This window comes from Dipodomys spectabilis, unplaced genomic scaffold, assembly GCF_019054845.1.
Source record: "Dipodomys spectabilis isolate Male_0828 unplaced genomic scaffold, ASM1905484v1 ptg000210l, whole genome shotgun sequence".
Lineage (NCBI taxonomy): Eukaryota > Metazoa > Chordata > Mammalia > Rodentia > Heteromyidae > Dipodomys > Dipodomys spectabilis.
Genome location: NW_024870887.1, coordinates 4,059,619 through 4,075,840, shown reverse-complemented (window position 1 = coordinate 4,075,840; position 16,222 = coordinate 4,059,619). Strand labels below are relative to the sequence as shown.

Sequence of the window (16,222 nt, the reverse complement as noted above, 5' to 3'; positions counted from 1 at the left end):
GGCCCTGAGTGCAAGCAGCACACACACACACATATATGCATATATACATATATACATAAAGATACACTTACTCAAATAGTAAGAAACAGAGTATTATGAATTTTCCAGTCATTCCTTCTAATGCATTAAGTCCTTACATTTAAAATACAAATACAAAATGCAAATGCAAAACCACAAGTCTTACTTAAATTATTTGGAAACTCATGGTACTGCAGGAAGAAGTACATTCCTCACAATAGATTTCCAAATGAAAGACATAACTTTTAGAGGTGAGAAAGTCAATTCAAATGATCACTTCTCAATCTGAAAGGACAATCCCATATTTTAGGGAGAAAAAAACTAATTTCTAGCCAGTACAAATAATGCATTCTGTAGCTCTAATTTTCACAGGTTTTACCACACAAGATTTTCAAGGACCTTCTTAAACCAGTACTTGTTTTTATCACTTCAGATTTAATAAAGGGAAGGACTTCATGATCTTTCAAAAAATAACATTGCAGCCCTAGTGATGATGCCCAGAAGTCCCTTTGAAGTGGTATAAGCTTTATGCCATGTACTTCAGTTCCCAAATCATTCTTTCTGCAAATATAAAAGAAGCTTCTCTCCTGACCCCTTACCAGATGCCCTCCTCCCACCTTTCCAATATAGCATCATGGGATAACAATAAATACCTCAGACACTATACTACCAACCACAAAAAACAGTGTACACTTTTATTACATTTTATCACTGATAAAGAGTCTCTATGCATATTATTACAATTGTTCTTCACAATCTAGATAGAAACATGGGTGCTTTATTCTTTTGCAAATGATATGGTTAACTTTTATTTTTGAACAGTGTACTAATCCATGTTATCATGTTTGAATTTTTTTATTTTGCAACATTTCTACTTTTGTTTATATCACTGCAAAATCCATAAACCACTCATCTTGGGGAAGGGAAAGCAAAAAAAAAAATCTCACATTAAAAATTATCGTTTCCATGTTTTTTCTGACAATACCTACTATTATTTTATCTCTCATTTCTTAAAAAGAAAGAGAAGAAAAGAAAAAGGAAAACAGAACAAAAACATAATTAGCATTATCTCCTCACTGTCAGCACCATTCTTGCCCACAGTTTCATAAGGTCATTTGTCCCCAACAACTCCTGGTGAATACTGTTCACATTTCACAGACCAATTCATGAATAAGACCTAATTTAATGCCACAAATGAAGCAGACAGAGAATCACAATTCAAATCTAGCTCTCTCAAAGTCTACTATTCATATCTTCCTCTGTAAACATATTAATAATCATTGGGCCACAGGACCAAAGAATCTTTGAAGGGTCACTAAGGAGAAAACATTAAGTCAAGGATATATGAAGACAGTCATAGATTGAAATGAATGCTTGCTTTACAACTGGAAACAAACTAGACTACTGCTAACCTACAGCTGAAGCTGTCCTGATTCAGTAGTAAAATGCTGAAGAGAACAAACCTGCTCAGGAAATCAAACCACACTAATGGTGACAACAACCCATTCAACTCAGCAACTGTCATGACTAGAGGTTGATACCGCAGGGAATGAATTTGCATATTTCTAGAAAAATACAATAATATTTTTTGACAGTGCAAGAGTTCATGCAGCACTAAAAATCTGTTTCACTAATGAGGAGGCATGAGCTCTCTAAGGAAGAGATAAAAGTATACTAATTCCAGAAACAAATAACCAAAAATAATGGTCCTCTGATGCAGTGAGCAGAGCCATGAACTGGAGTCAATCCCCCAGTAACTTAAAGACATGGTAGCATTACAAGAGATCTCAGAGAGGCAGAAATTTTTCTGGGCCAGTCTCCTCTCTCAAAATGACAGTTCAATAGATCTCAAAGAGACAACCATTTTTCATGGGCAGTCTCCTCTCTTAAAATTCTAGTTCTGCAATTGGGTTTCCTCCATTTTGACGCCATTTCTGAAGGAAACTGCAAAAATACAATGCTTTACTTAGATTAAAATAACGTCACTTAAGGTCTTCTGGTCGGCTGCCTGGGGAATACAAAGAGTACACGAGCACCGTCCCGGCTCTGGCAATTAGGATAGGATGACAAACACGGAAACATGTGCCCAGTTGACGTCATGGGAAGGAAGGGGGGGCCTCCTGCAGCATCACGCCGACGTCATACAGCGCACGAGGGAAGTTACGCCGGGGAAGCGATTTCTCCAAGGAGCGCCATCCGGAAAAACAGATCGATTAGGACCCAAAGAATGATCTCCCCCTCCCCCGCGCTAGGGAACGTCCAGAAGGGACACTCGCCCTTCCCCCAAATTGTATGACAGCCCCCCCCCCCGCCCCGGCGCCTCATCAATAGAAAGGAGGGGGTTAGTCCGGGGTCTTAGTCAAGGAGCCAAGTGGGGAGCTGGGGCCGGATATGAAGAGAACCTCTCGTTTTGTGGGCTCGTTCTTGAGATGAACGTGAGGGGAGTGACCGGAGCATCCTGTGGAACGGGGGCCTCCTCTTGAGGAAGAGGAGGCGAGCCCTCTGGCCACAGTTAAACCACGGTTCTCGGCGTCACCTGTGCGACTCAAGGTCTGACCTCCCCACACCAGCCCCAGTCCAGGTACCTGGAACTTAAGTCCGATCGGTAACCGGCGACTACGTGGGGTACAGGTTACCCGAGCGCGCCCCCGACCGACGCGCCGACCGGCACGCGCACCGCAGACAGAATACGTGTGCGCTCCCTGACGTCCCGCTCCGCCCCCTCCACGGCCTGGAGACCAGCGGCGTGCGCGCTCCCGCGCCGAGCCAAGCCGGGTGGTGCGTAAGGCGTCCCCGCGGCGCCTGAAAATTCCCGCTCAGCCCTCACCTGGGCGGGCGGCGGGTAGCAACGGCTCCGCCATGTCTGCAGGGCTTTGTACCGTGAAGGCGTGCGGCAGACAATTCCTAGAAGAATAGGGGAGCGCCAGTGGGCGGAGTTCTTTCGGGCATTGGGGTGGGCGACCCGTAGAGGAGGGTGAAAGGCCCGCGTCGTGAGCGAGAGTTGAAGCCGCGTCTGTGGTGACGGGGGTCAGGCGTAGGGCAAGGGGCAAAGGGCAACGTCCAGGTTGGCGGGTATCACCGGTTCGCAATGGCGGCGTCCGGGGACCCCACCAGACCGTGGCAGGAGGAGGTGGCGGTGGTGGTGGTAGGCTCGTGCATGACGGACCTGGTCAGGTTAGTTGGGGCCGGGGCGCGGCGGCGGGGGTGGCCGGGGCGGCCGGGCTCGGGGCAGGGTCTTCGGGGACGGACTGTGTCGCGGTCCGGGAGTGAGCTTCACCGGGTGACCCAGGTGACCTGCCTTCCGGGAGCGGAAAAGGCAGAATTCGAGTGTGCTAAGGTAAATAAGCCTCAGGTGAGAGGGACGCTGGGCATGGAAGCCTGATTTTCCCAGCAGAGCGTCCCGAGACCGTCGCTGAGCCTCCCTCGTGACTGGCCAGGAGCCTTCGGTCCCAGGCGTCATCATTCCAGGTCCCAGAATGCGCCTCTACCTCACAGGCTCGTTTTGAAGGTTAAATGAAGTGTGTTGTTATCAAACCTAACACTATCCAAATTAGGTGTTATTCTCCTAAGTTTATATGAAATGGTGAGTGGAGCAGGGTTCAAGAAGAAACCTATCGGACATGGAGCTGTGGCTCAAAGTGGAGGAGCTGTAGCCTTGAGCACAAAAGCTGAGAGACAGCGCCCAGGCCCTGAGTTCAAGACCGAAGACCGACAAAAAAAAAAAAAAAAAAAAAAAAAAACTTGTGTTTTCCTTGTGCCGGACACTGGTGGCTCACGCCTGTATCCTAACTACTCAGGAGGCTGAGATCTGAGGAACACAGTTCAAAGCCAGCCCGGGCAGGAAAGTGTCTGAGGCTCTTGTCACCTACTAACCACCAGAAAACTGGAAGTGTTTTTGTGGTTCAAAGTGGCAGAGCACTAGCCTTGAGCAGAAAAGCTCAGGGACAGCGCCCAGGCCCAAAGTTCAAGCCCCATGACCCAACAAAAATAAGAAACCTATCGCCCTATTATTGTCGTTTCCTGCCGTATTTTGCATTTGCAGCCTATTTTTCAATATTCTCATAATTTTTGGTTATACTCATTGTAACCCAAGTTTGAATCCAGATAAAAATGAATAAATATAAGACGGGCACTGTCATCATTGTTTGATTGGTCATGGCCCCTTTCATCTTTAAAGCCAGCAATAGTTGGACAGGTCTTTCTCACATGATATCAACCTGGTTATCACTTTTCTATCATTGTAAAAAACTCTTGTGCTTACATCGGGCCAACCAGATTAAGTCTTTATAGTAGCCTGTAAGCAACTCAGATTCCTCCTTGCTATGTACAGTATATTCAAAGGTTCCAGGAATTCGAATGTGAATATCTTCTGGATGGAAACATTCTACCCACAACAGTAAATAAGGGATGACAATTAAGAATTTATCTTTTTCAGGTCTTCATTACTCTTCCCTATTCCTAAATTTAACCAGCTTAGACACACCATGCTTACTTTAGAAATCTACTTTAAGAAGTCCTTTTGAATAACATCCAAGTCCAGCTTTCTTTATATATTACATTAATATATGCCAGACACTGCTAATTCAATCAATGAGCTTTTTTTTCATTTCTAATTTTAGTCCTCTATGAATACTAAGTTCTATTTAGTAATAATTTTTAAGAATCATTAGCACAATCCATATGGCAAACAACTTTTAATCCCTGTCATTATTATTATCCTCATGTGTGTGTGGGGTGGGGGGGGTGGAACTGAGGCTTGAATTCAGGGCCTACACATTGTCCCTTAGTTTTTTCTGCTCAAGGCTGGTATTATACCACTTAAGCCTTACCTCCATATCTGGCTTTTTGGTGGTTAATTGGAAATAAAAGTCTCATCGACTTTACTGCCCAAGCAAGCTTCTAACTATGATTTTCAGGTCTTAGCCTCCTGAGAAGCTAGAATTATAAGCAGGAGCCACCAGTGACTAGCTTTGTTTTCTTCTTGATCACTCGTGTCTAAAGTGTCATAAAGAGAAACCAAACTTATCTTTCTGGAAAATAAAGTTATTCCATGAAAACCCAAAAACTTATGAACATTTTTGGATATTAGGTTTATAGGCCTTGATTAATCATACTTTCATTAATCTTTTTTTCTCTCCCCCTCCCCACTTTTATTAATCTTTATTCTTATGTTGTATCACTCAGTTATTTGTTCCACTAAGTCTTATTGAATTTACCATGATCCAGATTCTTTCTACATAGAAAGGATACATTTTTTTTAAAAAATGCTTTGCTTCATGGGGCTTAAAGAAAGAAATAAACAGTATCAATAAAAAATATTAAAGTGCATGATACATTTTTTTAAATGCTACGGGAAAAAAATGTAATGAAAAGCCTGGCATTAGTGGTTCATGCCTGTAATCTTAGCTATCACAGCCAGACAGGAAAGTCTTATGAGATTCGTAATCCAGTTAACCACCAGAAAACTAGAAGTGGTGCTATGGCTCAAAGTGGCAAAGAACTAGCCTTGAGCAGAAGAGCTTAGGGACAGCACTGGACCCTTAGTTCAAGCCCCATGACCAACAAAAAGAAAAAAAAGTCATGAAAAGAGAATGAGAGTACTAAGTTTAGATCCTTAGGGTCCAAAGAGTCTTACTGAGAAAGTGACCTGAATAAATACCTAAAGGAGGAAAGAAAGCAAGTCATACATAAGCCTGAAGGAAGAGTACTCCAGACATGAGGTAACAGCATATGAAACAACCCTCTTAATGTGAAAAACAAGGAGTTTAGTATGGTGAAACAAAGAAAAAGATGGGTGTCAGGAATCTGATTAAAGGACTTTGAATCACTCTGGATGAGATGAAAAACCATTGGAGCATTTTTGCTGAGGAGTAGCGTAATCTATATAGGATCACTGTGGGACTATGTGAGGACAGAATGAAAGAAGGCAGGTACAGAAGCAAGAAGACAACTTCAGAATGGATCCCAATAATATAGACAAGAAATGATGGTGGCTTGGAATCAAAGTGGAAAGAAAGAAGCATCTTTCTATATTTTGAAAATAATGTTGACACCACTTGCTGAGGAATGAGAAATAAGGCAAAAATTACTCCTCAGTTATCCATGACCTAGAAAAGGAAGTTAACCTTTGCTGAGATGAAGATTGTAGGGAAGAAAATTGGTTGGAGAGAGGGATATATCTGGAGCTAAAGGCAGTCAAGTGAAGGCTGAAGTACCTATTAAGCATCCAATTGAAGTCAAGAAAGAATGTACTTGAGTATGTGTAGAGGAGAGGACAGCCTGGAGATACAAATCTAGAAGTCATCAGTGTATATAGCTTAAACCATGAGACAGGATGAGATCTTTGAGACCTGAATTCTTAGGGTACTTCAGCTCCCTTTTGATCTCTGTTTCTCATTCTCCTTATTTATGAGATGATATATTAACTTTGCCTTGGGGCTGTTACAATAACAAATTGGTGATATGCTAAGCATCCAAGAAATAGAATTTGCCATTACTATTATATCATTTGTTCCAACAAATGTTTATTGATGCTTGGTGTTTACAGACACAATCTTAGGCATAGTGATACAAAAGTGATTGTGATACATGATGTGAGAGAAACTTGCATAAATTATTAGAGACCAGACGTAGGGCACCTAGCTTACCCTGGTTGAATTTTAAAGAATGTGAATGGTTTAATTAAGCTAAGCTAAGAAGTAAGGGAAAGAACATAAGGCTTAGGGAAGAGAATTGAAATACAACAAGATTTTGAGACTGAAAACTATTACTAGATTGGAGTAGAAACTCCAGTACCATCATCAAAGTTCCAGAGGCAAGAAGTAGAAGGAATGAACAAACTATAGGTCTTTTTAAATATGAGATCCATTTGTTCAAATACTATTTTATAATGCTACTTATTTATCTAATATATAGTGTTTTCACTATTATGATCAAAATTGAGAAAAAATTAACTGCTAAAGCACTACAGGGCAGTTTAAAGATTCTAGCATTAGAATCAAAAGGTCTGTATTAAATTCAAATTTAATCCCCAAACAGCTATGTCATTTTGATAACCATTACTTTTCTGCATTCTTTCTTCCTAAAAGAAAGATGGGATAATATCTTCCCTACTCTGTCTTACAAATATATTATTGTGAAGCTCAGATATAATCAGTTTTTGATTATTCACAATCATGAGAAGTATGAACACCAAAAACCAAAAATAGTAGAAAAATAAAAATTTAATAATTGATTCCAGAGTACATTTTTTTCATGTGATTTATCCTTCTAATTATATTTTGTTTAGGATAAAATTAAAATCCATTTTTATTTCTTCAAACTATACCAGCAGATGGCAGGAAGATGCAGCCCAGATAATTACAATGTGACAGAAGTCATTTTGGAATTTAAAATTTACTGTAATTAATTGGCAAAATAGAAAACATTGGTTCTGTAGTCATTTTTCACTATCTTTTTTATATTTTTGGCACATATTGTACAAAGTACTGGATTTCATAATGATATTTCAGTACATGCATATATTATACTTTGATCATACTTGTCCCTTCTATTGTCCTTTCTTATGTCCCTTCCCTCTGCCCTATCCATATCCCTAAAAGTCACACTTACTTTATATGACTCTTGACATGACTCACTTATTTCACCCAGCATCATGATTTCCAGTTCGATCCATTTTCCTGTGTATGACATAACTGCATTCTTATGGCTGAGTAAGACTCCACTGTGTATATACACATTTTCTTTACTCATTGTCCATTGACAAAGATCAGGCTGATTTGAATAGTGCAGCAATAAACATGGACGTGCAGGCATCTCTATTGTAAGGTGAGATAGATACCTAGAAGTATCATTGTCATGTTTATTATAAATGCATACGTTTTTCTTTTCAACCAAGTCATTAGGAACTTTGAAAATGTCTTTGTCTTGCCAATTCTCTCTGCTTATACTTTTCTGCATCCTGACTTTTCACTCTAGTATCCTCATGCATACCTTTTACCCGTCTGTAATGGTCTAATCACTTTATAACCCCTAGATATACATATCTCTCCAGCCCCTAATGTCTTACAGGCTCTCATTCCAAAATTAGCTCATTTTCCACCTCCCTAATCATGTTTCTGTTCTTCCACAACTACAATTAGCTGGCAGTAAGGAGACATGTATGTATGTATGGTGTACATATAGATAGTAGATCTCCAAAAAAGATTTTTTGACATTAGGTAGTATTTTTTTTTTGGAGGGGGGGTCCAGCCGTGAGGCCTGAACTCTGGGCCTGTGCGCTGTCCCTCAGCTCTTCAGCTCAAGGCTAGCGCCCTACCACTTGAGCCACAGCGCCACTTCTGGCTTTTTTCTTTTTGCTTATGTGGTGCTGAGGAATCGAACCCAGGGCCTCAGGCATGCAAGGCAAGCACTCTACTACTGAGCCACCTTCCTAGCCCTAGGTAGTATTTTTATTTTTAAATGTCTTTTTTAATATTTTTAACTATATCTCAGCAAAATGAGAGGAATATGTCCCTTCTTGTCCCCATCATTCTAACTGGCATTTCTGAACTGATGAGAACTTCCATCACACTACTTCTCCAGCTTGGAAATTTAATAACTGGTTTATTTCTCTCCCTTAGAGCAGCTTTTTATTACATACATAGGCATCTGTTGTCCCAGCTTCCTGTAAACCTCTTTTAGGGTATAATACCATTCAAAAATACTTCTGAGCTTTTAGTAGTAACTACTTGCAGACTTACCATCCCACCATAATCAACTATAAAACAATTGTTTCAGATACCAGATAACAGGCAGCACCATAGTATTATCCTGAAAAGAAAGGAAACAAAAAAAGATGAGTTCTGGAACATATTCTTGGGTCCAGCATAAAGAAGAGGTAACTTAAGAAAAGCACAATAATATCACACCAAAAGGAAAAAACCACCACATCCTAATCAAGTTCAATGCAAATCCATTATAAACAGAATTTTTTTTTTTACTTTTTTAGTTCGTCGTGGGGCTTGAACTCTGGGCCTGGGCACTGTCCCTGCACTCTTCAGCTCAAGGCAAGCGCTCTACCACATGCAATTTTCTAGTGGTTTATTGGAGATAAGAGGCTCACGGACTTTCCTGCCCAGGCTGGCTTTGAACCACGATCCTCAGATCTCAGCCTCCCGAGTAGCTAGGATTACAGGTGTGAGCCACCAGCACCCAGCATAAACGGAAATTTTTAAAAGCATGAGGGAGGTGGTGAATAAACACTATATATAGAGGAATAAAGATTTGATTGCAAACTTTTTGCTAGAAACAAGCCAGAAGCCAGGTGCCAATGGCTCTCACCTGTGATCCTAGCCACTCAGGAGGCTGAGATCTTGGGATCCCAGTTCAAAGCCAACCATGGCAGACAAATCCAAGAGATTTTTCTCCAGTAACCAGCAAAATGCCACAAGTGGAAATATTGCTTAAGTGATAGACCTCCATCCTTGAGTGAAAAAACCAAACAAGAGCATGAGGCCCTGAGTTCAAGCTCCAGTGCCAGACAGCAAAAAAAAAAAAAAATGGAGGGAAGAAAGGAGGGAAAGGAAAAAAGGTAGAAGATAATGAAATGAATTTCAAGGGCTTGAAAAAGAACTGTTAAAATTATATATACTTTGGATATGAAGTACAGACCAGGAATAGTAGTGTATGTCCCTAATCCCAGCTACACTTGGTACATAGAGGCAGAAGAATTACAAGTTCAAAGCCAGCCTGGGCTACATGATGAGACACTAATTCATTAGACAAACAATATGCATACGCATGCATGCGCTTCCACACACATATTTCCCATGTATAGGTGGGCTATTCAAATAGTACCTCTGATCCAGGAACCTTAGTGTTTCTTGAATGAATGAATGTGAATAAATGAACAAACTAAGGAGTACTTCCCCAAAATATCTCAAGATGGAGATTTTCTTGTCAAGTAATCTGAAAGGCCTCCCTAAGGAGGTAACATGCATAGATGTGAGTATATAACAAGACTTTAATATGAGAAAAGACCACAACATACTCATTTGTACTGTCTCCTATTATCTAGCACATTTTTTGGCACACATAAAAGTTTTAAGTAATAGCAATCAGAGATATGACAGTGTAAAAGATTGGCCTGAATATTATCTGTAAACTTGAAAGCAGCTTCATCTTAAGATAAAATGACTTTGAGTAGGAAAAGGGTTGCACAAATCCTTCATGTTTCTTTTCATAAATCATGAATGCCTACAAATTTAGGTTAAGGACCATAAACTGGATTTTAAAATTACAGAGATAGAAATAGATATTATTAACTTGGCTTTTGAACTTTTATTAACAAATAATGAGCATAATTATGGGATACAATGTAATGTTTTAGTACATGCATTTTGTAAGTATCAATATAATAACGTATCTGTTAATGTTAAATGTTTATCATTTTGTGTGTGAACATTCAAAATCCTGTTTTGAAATATAAATTATTTTTACTGTAGTTACACTTTTATACAATACAGTACAGAATTCTAATTCTAGCTCTCTTTGTACCCATTTACCAATGTCTTCCTTTCCCTTTTCTACCTCCCACCTCCAGCCCCTGCTACTACCATACTCTACTTCTAGAGTTCAGCTTTTCAGATTTCACAAATAAATGAGATCGTATGGTATTTATCTCTCTGTTCCTGGCTTACTTCACTTAACATAATGCCCTCTAAGTTCATCCCTGTTTTTATAAGTGACATCTTGATTTTGAAATTGCTCTCAACCTTTTAAATGTGACATACACAAATGCCAAGGGGAGCAGAAATGGTTGAGGAATACAGACAGTAGGAATAATAAATTAGTGTAATGAATTTTAATTGGGTATTAACTAATGTTCAATCTACTGTTACAGAGGCTGAAGATATCTTAGAAGCCTGAAGCCAGAAGAAGGGTCTATTAAAACCAAAAGGCAGCATATTCCTTAACTTTTGGCTAAGGCTAACATGACCTCTCCTTACAAGTGTCTCATCCCTCTAAAATCTGCCATTCCTTCCTTTGGTTAGAATAATATCAAATATGTAACAGCCACCTCATTGTCAAGAATTAAAAGCAATTGATAAGTTGTTCTGGTAACACCTGTCAGTGAATTAACTCAGAGCACAAAACCCAGGCATTTAAGGGCTTGACAAGTATTATTAAACTGTTTTGCAAGAGAAAAAGCTGGTTCAAAGAGGGAAAGGCTGTCAAGGTAATACAATCAGGCCTCCTGCCTCAAATACCCAGGGTCTAATGGCAGCGTGGCTTCCTGCAGCAAGAAAGGCTTCAGGGCCATCTATGAACATGGATAGTATTCCTTTCTGTTCAACTGAAAAGTGTTGTGACATTTTTTTAAGCTTCAATGTTTTCAGTAGAAGTGTATTTCTTTTGCATGGTTTTGTCTGGGTTTTCACCATTAGGACATTTACGCTATTTTCTTTTTTATAGGATAGCAAAAGTTTCTACCAGTACTGTGTTGTTGTTTTCCTTTGAGCACATTTATTTGTCTGTTAGGGGCACCATGCTACTACTCCTGCTTAAATTAGAGGAAATCATAGTCATGCTTTGTGTCCAGGGGATAGTGTTTTTGGTGAGTCCTTTCTGAAATCCAAATATAATTTCATGATTCAATGAGGTAAAAAGTGAGGAAGCTCTAATGGAAGGTAAACTAGAATTAAAAAGCCTTCTGCCTGTTTGTGATTAACTTTTCAGCTGTTCCCTCTATTCTCTGCTCTTTCCATTTCTTTTTTGTAATTTAATACATTATAACTATATTATGTAGGTAAATATGTATAAACTGTCTTTAGCTTGGATTAAACAGGAGGAGGTCATAAGACAGAGGCTTAAGAGCACAGACTATTGAGTGCTATAATGCAGGAAGAAGGCACAGGGAGCAGGGAAATTGAAGCAAAGAGGAAGAGACCATATAAGTTACTGACATTCTAGAATTGGCAGCTCCTCAGAGCTCTTGGTTATTCATTCCTTGAAGACAGTATAAAAAACCATAACAGAAACAGAAGCCCTCAAGTGGGAAGAACACAGCATTGCACAAGGCTCCATTAGTGGTCTCAACCCAGGAAGAACTGGTAGCTAGAAATCAGACAGGAATGACAAATCTAAAATAGTGTCAGGTGGTTTGCAGTATTATATCAATATATTCTTACTGTATATACTTACGTGCATTACATTAAAAAAAAAACTTTTACTTCCCGCCATTCTCTGTGGCTGTCATAAGCAATTCCATTTTCTTTTTCTTTTTTTTTTGTCGGTCATGGGGCTTGAACTCTGGGCCTGGGTGCTGTCCCTCAGCTCTTCAGCTCAAGGCAAGCGCTCTACCACTTGAGCTACAGGGCCACTTCCAGTTTTCTAGTGGTTTATTAGAGATAGGAGTCTCACAGTCTTTCCTGCCCGGGCTGGCTTTGAACTGTGATCCTTAGATCTCAGCCTCCTGAGTAGCTAGGATTACAGGTGTGAGCCACCGGCGCCTGGAGCAATTCCATTTTCTGGACACTTACATATCACAACAACATATGTAATTGTGCAGTACATAAAGACATTCTGTCAACCGTAAACTGCTTATGTGATGAGGTCCCATCAGAGTATAATACCTAGTGACACAGCCATTTTAGTTTGTGTAAGTATACTCTGATATTCCAAAAGGCAACAGAATCACTCAGTTCTCAGACTGGATCCCTATCCTTAAGCAATGCAACTATACATAGGACACTAGTGACTCATTCCTGAAATCCTAGCTACTAAGCAGGCTAAGGGCTTGAGGATCATGGGTCAAGGCCACCTTGGGCAGAAAAGTACATAAGGCTCCATTTTCTAAAATAACCAGTGTAAGATGGGGCTGGAGATCGGGCTCAAGTGGTAGATTGCCAACTGAGCAAGAAAGCTAAATGGGCTTGAGACCCTGAGTTGAAACTCCAGTACACCAAAAAGAAAAAATAAAAGCCACGAATCAAGCCACATTACATGCCTACAATCTAATATTCAGGAGACTGAGACTGGAGGATTAAAAGTACAAAACCAGTCTAAGTACATAGCAAAACTCTATGACAACAAAGCAAAGGCATGTGCCAAATCATTGTTGCTCCTTGTTTTGTAACCTGTATCTTTGATTTACCTGTTATTTGCATCAGGTTTGGATTTTATCCCATTGTCAGCAAATTGCCCTGTAGAAAGAGTATATTGGGAACATTCAACATTTGTTGAATTGCTGCTTGTATGAAAGAATATGTGAATTATAGTTACAATTCTTTAGGAAAAAGAATTCCATGAAAATGGTCGGCAAGATCTGGTAAAATACGGAATTGTTTTTTGCCAAACTGTACAGTCATCCTCGTGCCAGTCTCCTCCTTTCTCAAATCAGCACCTCTGCATCCTCAGTTCAGAAGCAAGAATAGATATTATAAAGAGGAGACATAAAAAAAGAGACACAGGGGCTTTTACAGATTCATTTCTTTAACAAGTATCTGTTAACCTAATGCTAAGTGACAGGAACTGGGATAAAATGAAAGAACAGACTTGATCCCTCTCCTTACCTCATGAAGGGAATGTCTACAATTGAAGGAAGAAACAAATGCAAGGGAAAAATGCAAAAGAAAAAGAAAATTGTGAGCAAGGCATGGGTGGCTCACACCTGTAATCCTAGCTACTCAGGAGGCTAAGATCTGAGGATCACAGTTCAAGCCAGCCTGACAGGAAAGTCCCTGAGACTTTTGTCACCAATTAACCACCAGAAAACTGGAAGTCGTTTTGTGGCTCAAAGTGGTAGAGCACTAGCCTTGAGCAGAAAAGCTCAAGGACAGTGCCCAGGTCCCAAGCCCCACAACCAACCAAAAGAAAAAAGGGGGGAGAGAGGGAGGGAGGGAAGGAAAATTGTAAAATACCAAAGAAGTGAAGAATTTCAGTGATTGACGAATTAATATAATACATTAGAGTCAGATGTTTAGAAATGAGTTTAAATCTCAGCCATATGCTTCCACATCAAACACACACTACTGATTTCACCCCTCCCCTACATAGGCATACAACCTGAAATCTGATGATAATATTTTTCTGATCTCCCACAGCTAATAATAAGACACTTGATTCCAAGCAGTGAATTGTGACCTAGATCTAAATATAAATATAGTGGAAGTCATAAGTTTCACTAAATGACAGTCTTACTAATTAAGTTATTTGGTCTATTTTTAGCCACATAGGGTATTTTCTTTTTAAAGTTGTTATGAATGTTGTTTGTAGCAGCATTGATAAGCCAAGAATTGACATGGTTACTCAATCACACAGATTACTCATCATCGCCTGTTCATAACAGAATCCTAAAATGTTTAAGATTTCTGATGCAAATCAAAATCTCATCATCACTTGTCATTGCTAAATTAAATGACAGGATAATAACATTACATTAAAACCATTTTTCTCTTGATTGAGTACCTTTTTCAGAAGCAAAGCTTTTGATGTATATTTTTTCCTCAGTACTATAAGTGCATTTAGAATCCAAGATAAAAATAGCATTGAAAAGGGGAGGAGTGGGATGTTTTCAAATTATTGATGAGTCTCTTCTGAATCTCAACTATATTTGACAGTTCACTGTAATAGAATAGAAAAGGTTAGCCAGATTTATCGACACTTTTGAACCACATAAAGGAGGCTCACAAATTTATCTTGGTCTTTATTGAAGCAATCATATGTTCTTGGCAACTACAAATTGTCATCCAATTGCAAACAAGCTGTTAATGACTTGTGGGAATTAGCTTTAGCCTTCTACTCTAATATATATCACATTTGTTTCAGCTGTATCATAGTTTTATAAATTAATAAAAGGTATGATCATCTAAAGCAATGTATGTTCTTGGTCCATCTGCCACTGTGAACTTACCTCTTGGACTTTCGTATTTAAAATGAACCTTTTTTTTTTTTTTTTTTTTGGTAATACTTGCTGTTTACTTCATACAGCTCTTGGCCCCCTTTGTGGCCAGGCACCCAGTGCTTGTGCCCCTCCATTTGCCCTTATATGCTCAGAATTCTTCCATTTAAAGTCAATCCTTTCCCTCTATCCTTCAAAGAGTTTGTTTCCTCACCTTTTGATGTAAGCCCTTATGAAGGTCTTACCTTGTAGCAAATCTTTTATTCTTTTTGCCATTTTTCATACTATTATCATTAAGCAATAATTCGGTAAATGCTTAGCTTTTGAAGAAGTCAATGAAGCTACAGACTGGGACATAATTCTAGGCTGATAATTATTGAATCTGGATGATGGGTGAATAGGAGTAAGGGAAGTCATTATACTACTTGTTCTACTTTTATATGTTCAAGATTGTCCATAATAAAGATTAAAAACTAAATTTAATATTTTAATGTCCATTATCTTAAATAGGTGTTCTTCTTTAATCAATACATAAAAATTATGTGGTAGGCAGGATGGACTGGCACCAAAACTTAATCCTGCTTTCTCAATACCCTGCGCCCACATCACCCCTAAACAAATGGGACTTTTTAGTACCTAAAATTACAAGTTCCCTCTTCTTAGGTCCCATGCATGACTCATTATACATCAGAATCCTAGTATACCTCCAGCTTCTTGATAAGGAAACCAGATAGACCCATAAAGAAGCATGAATTGACTTCATCCCATTTACTAAATCCTGCTGTGACTATAGCTCTGGGCGGGGTATTAGGAAGATGAGTATAAAACAGAGGTAGCCATAAATAACCCTGATGTGGAACAGACATCAGGAATTGACATCTAAAATCAAGCTACAACAATGGGCTGTGAGGGAGACAGGAACTCCTGAGGAGAAATGCATCTTTAGTGATGGTGCAAACTCCTGTGTGTCTTAAAGGAAAAGCCATCATCTGGCTGGCAGCTTCCAGTTCTAAGATTAATCAGAGCCCCATCTGATAACAGTTCTTCTCCTTAAAAAAATTGATTGTAATTACCAATATACTTTTTTCCCTTTCCTTTTCAATTATAATAGTCTAACTTCTCGTTTGCCAAAAACTGGAGAAACCATCCACGGACATAAGTTTTTTATTGGCTTTGGAGGGAAAGGTGCCAACCAGTGTGTCCAAGCTGCTAGGCTTGGAGCAAAGACATCCCTGGTGTGCAAGGTAAGCATAAAACACGGTGGAGAGGATTCTAGAGAAAAGACTCTAGTTTTAAGATGAGTTCGTTATTTCTATTCTCCTT

General features: G+C 39.5%; 2 protein-coding genes across 3 annotated transcripts in view; one reads left to right on the top strand and one right to left on the bottom strand.

The window, feature by feature from the left end:
- Babam2 (BRISC and BRCA1 A complex member 2) overlaps positions 1 to 2,729 on the bottom strand; it is a 397,121-nt gene extending 394,392 nt beyond the window's left edge. The window contains exon 1 of one of the 2 annotated variants that reach the window (XM_042696762.1): positions 2,604 to 2,729. The gene's annotated coding sequence lies outside the window, so the exon portion shown is untranslated. The remainder of the gene's footprint in view (positions 1 to 2,603) is intronic. The other variant, XM_042696763.1, reaches the window with a different exon arrangement.
- Positions 2,730 to 3,027: 298 nt separating this feature from the next.
- The window catches only part of Rbks (ribokinase), a 66,818-nt gene continuing 53,623 nt past the window's right edge, over positions 3,028 to 16,222 (top strand). The window contains exons 1-2 of the mRNA XM_042696680.1: positions 3,028 to 3,192; positions 16,011 to 16,143. Of these exons, the coding sequence (XP_042552614.1) occupies positions 3,107 to 3,192; positions 16,011 to 16,143 (219 nt within the window). The 5' untranslated portion in view covers positions 3,028 to 3,106. The remainder of the gene's footprint in view (positions 3,193 to 16,010; positions 16,144 to 16,222) is intronic.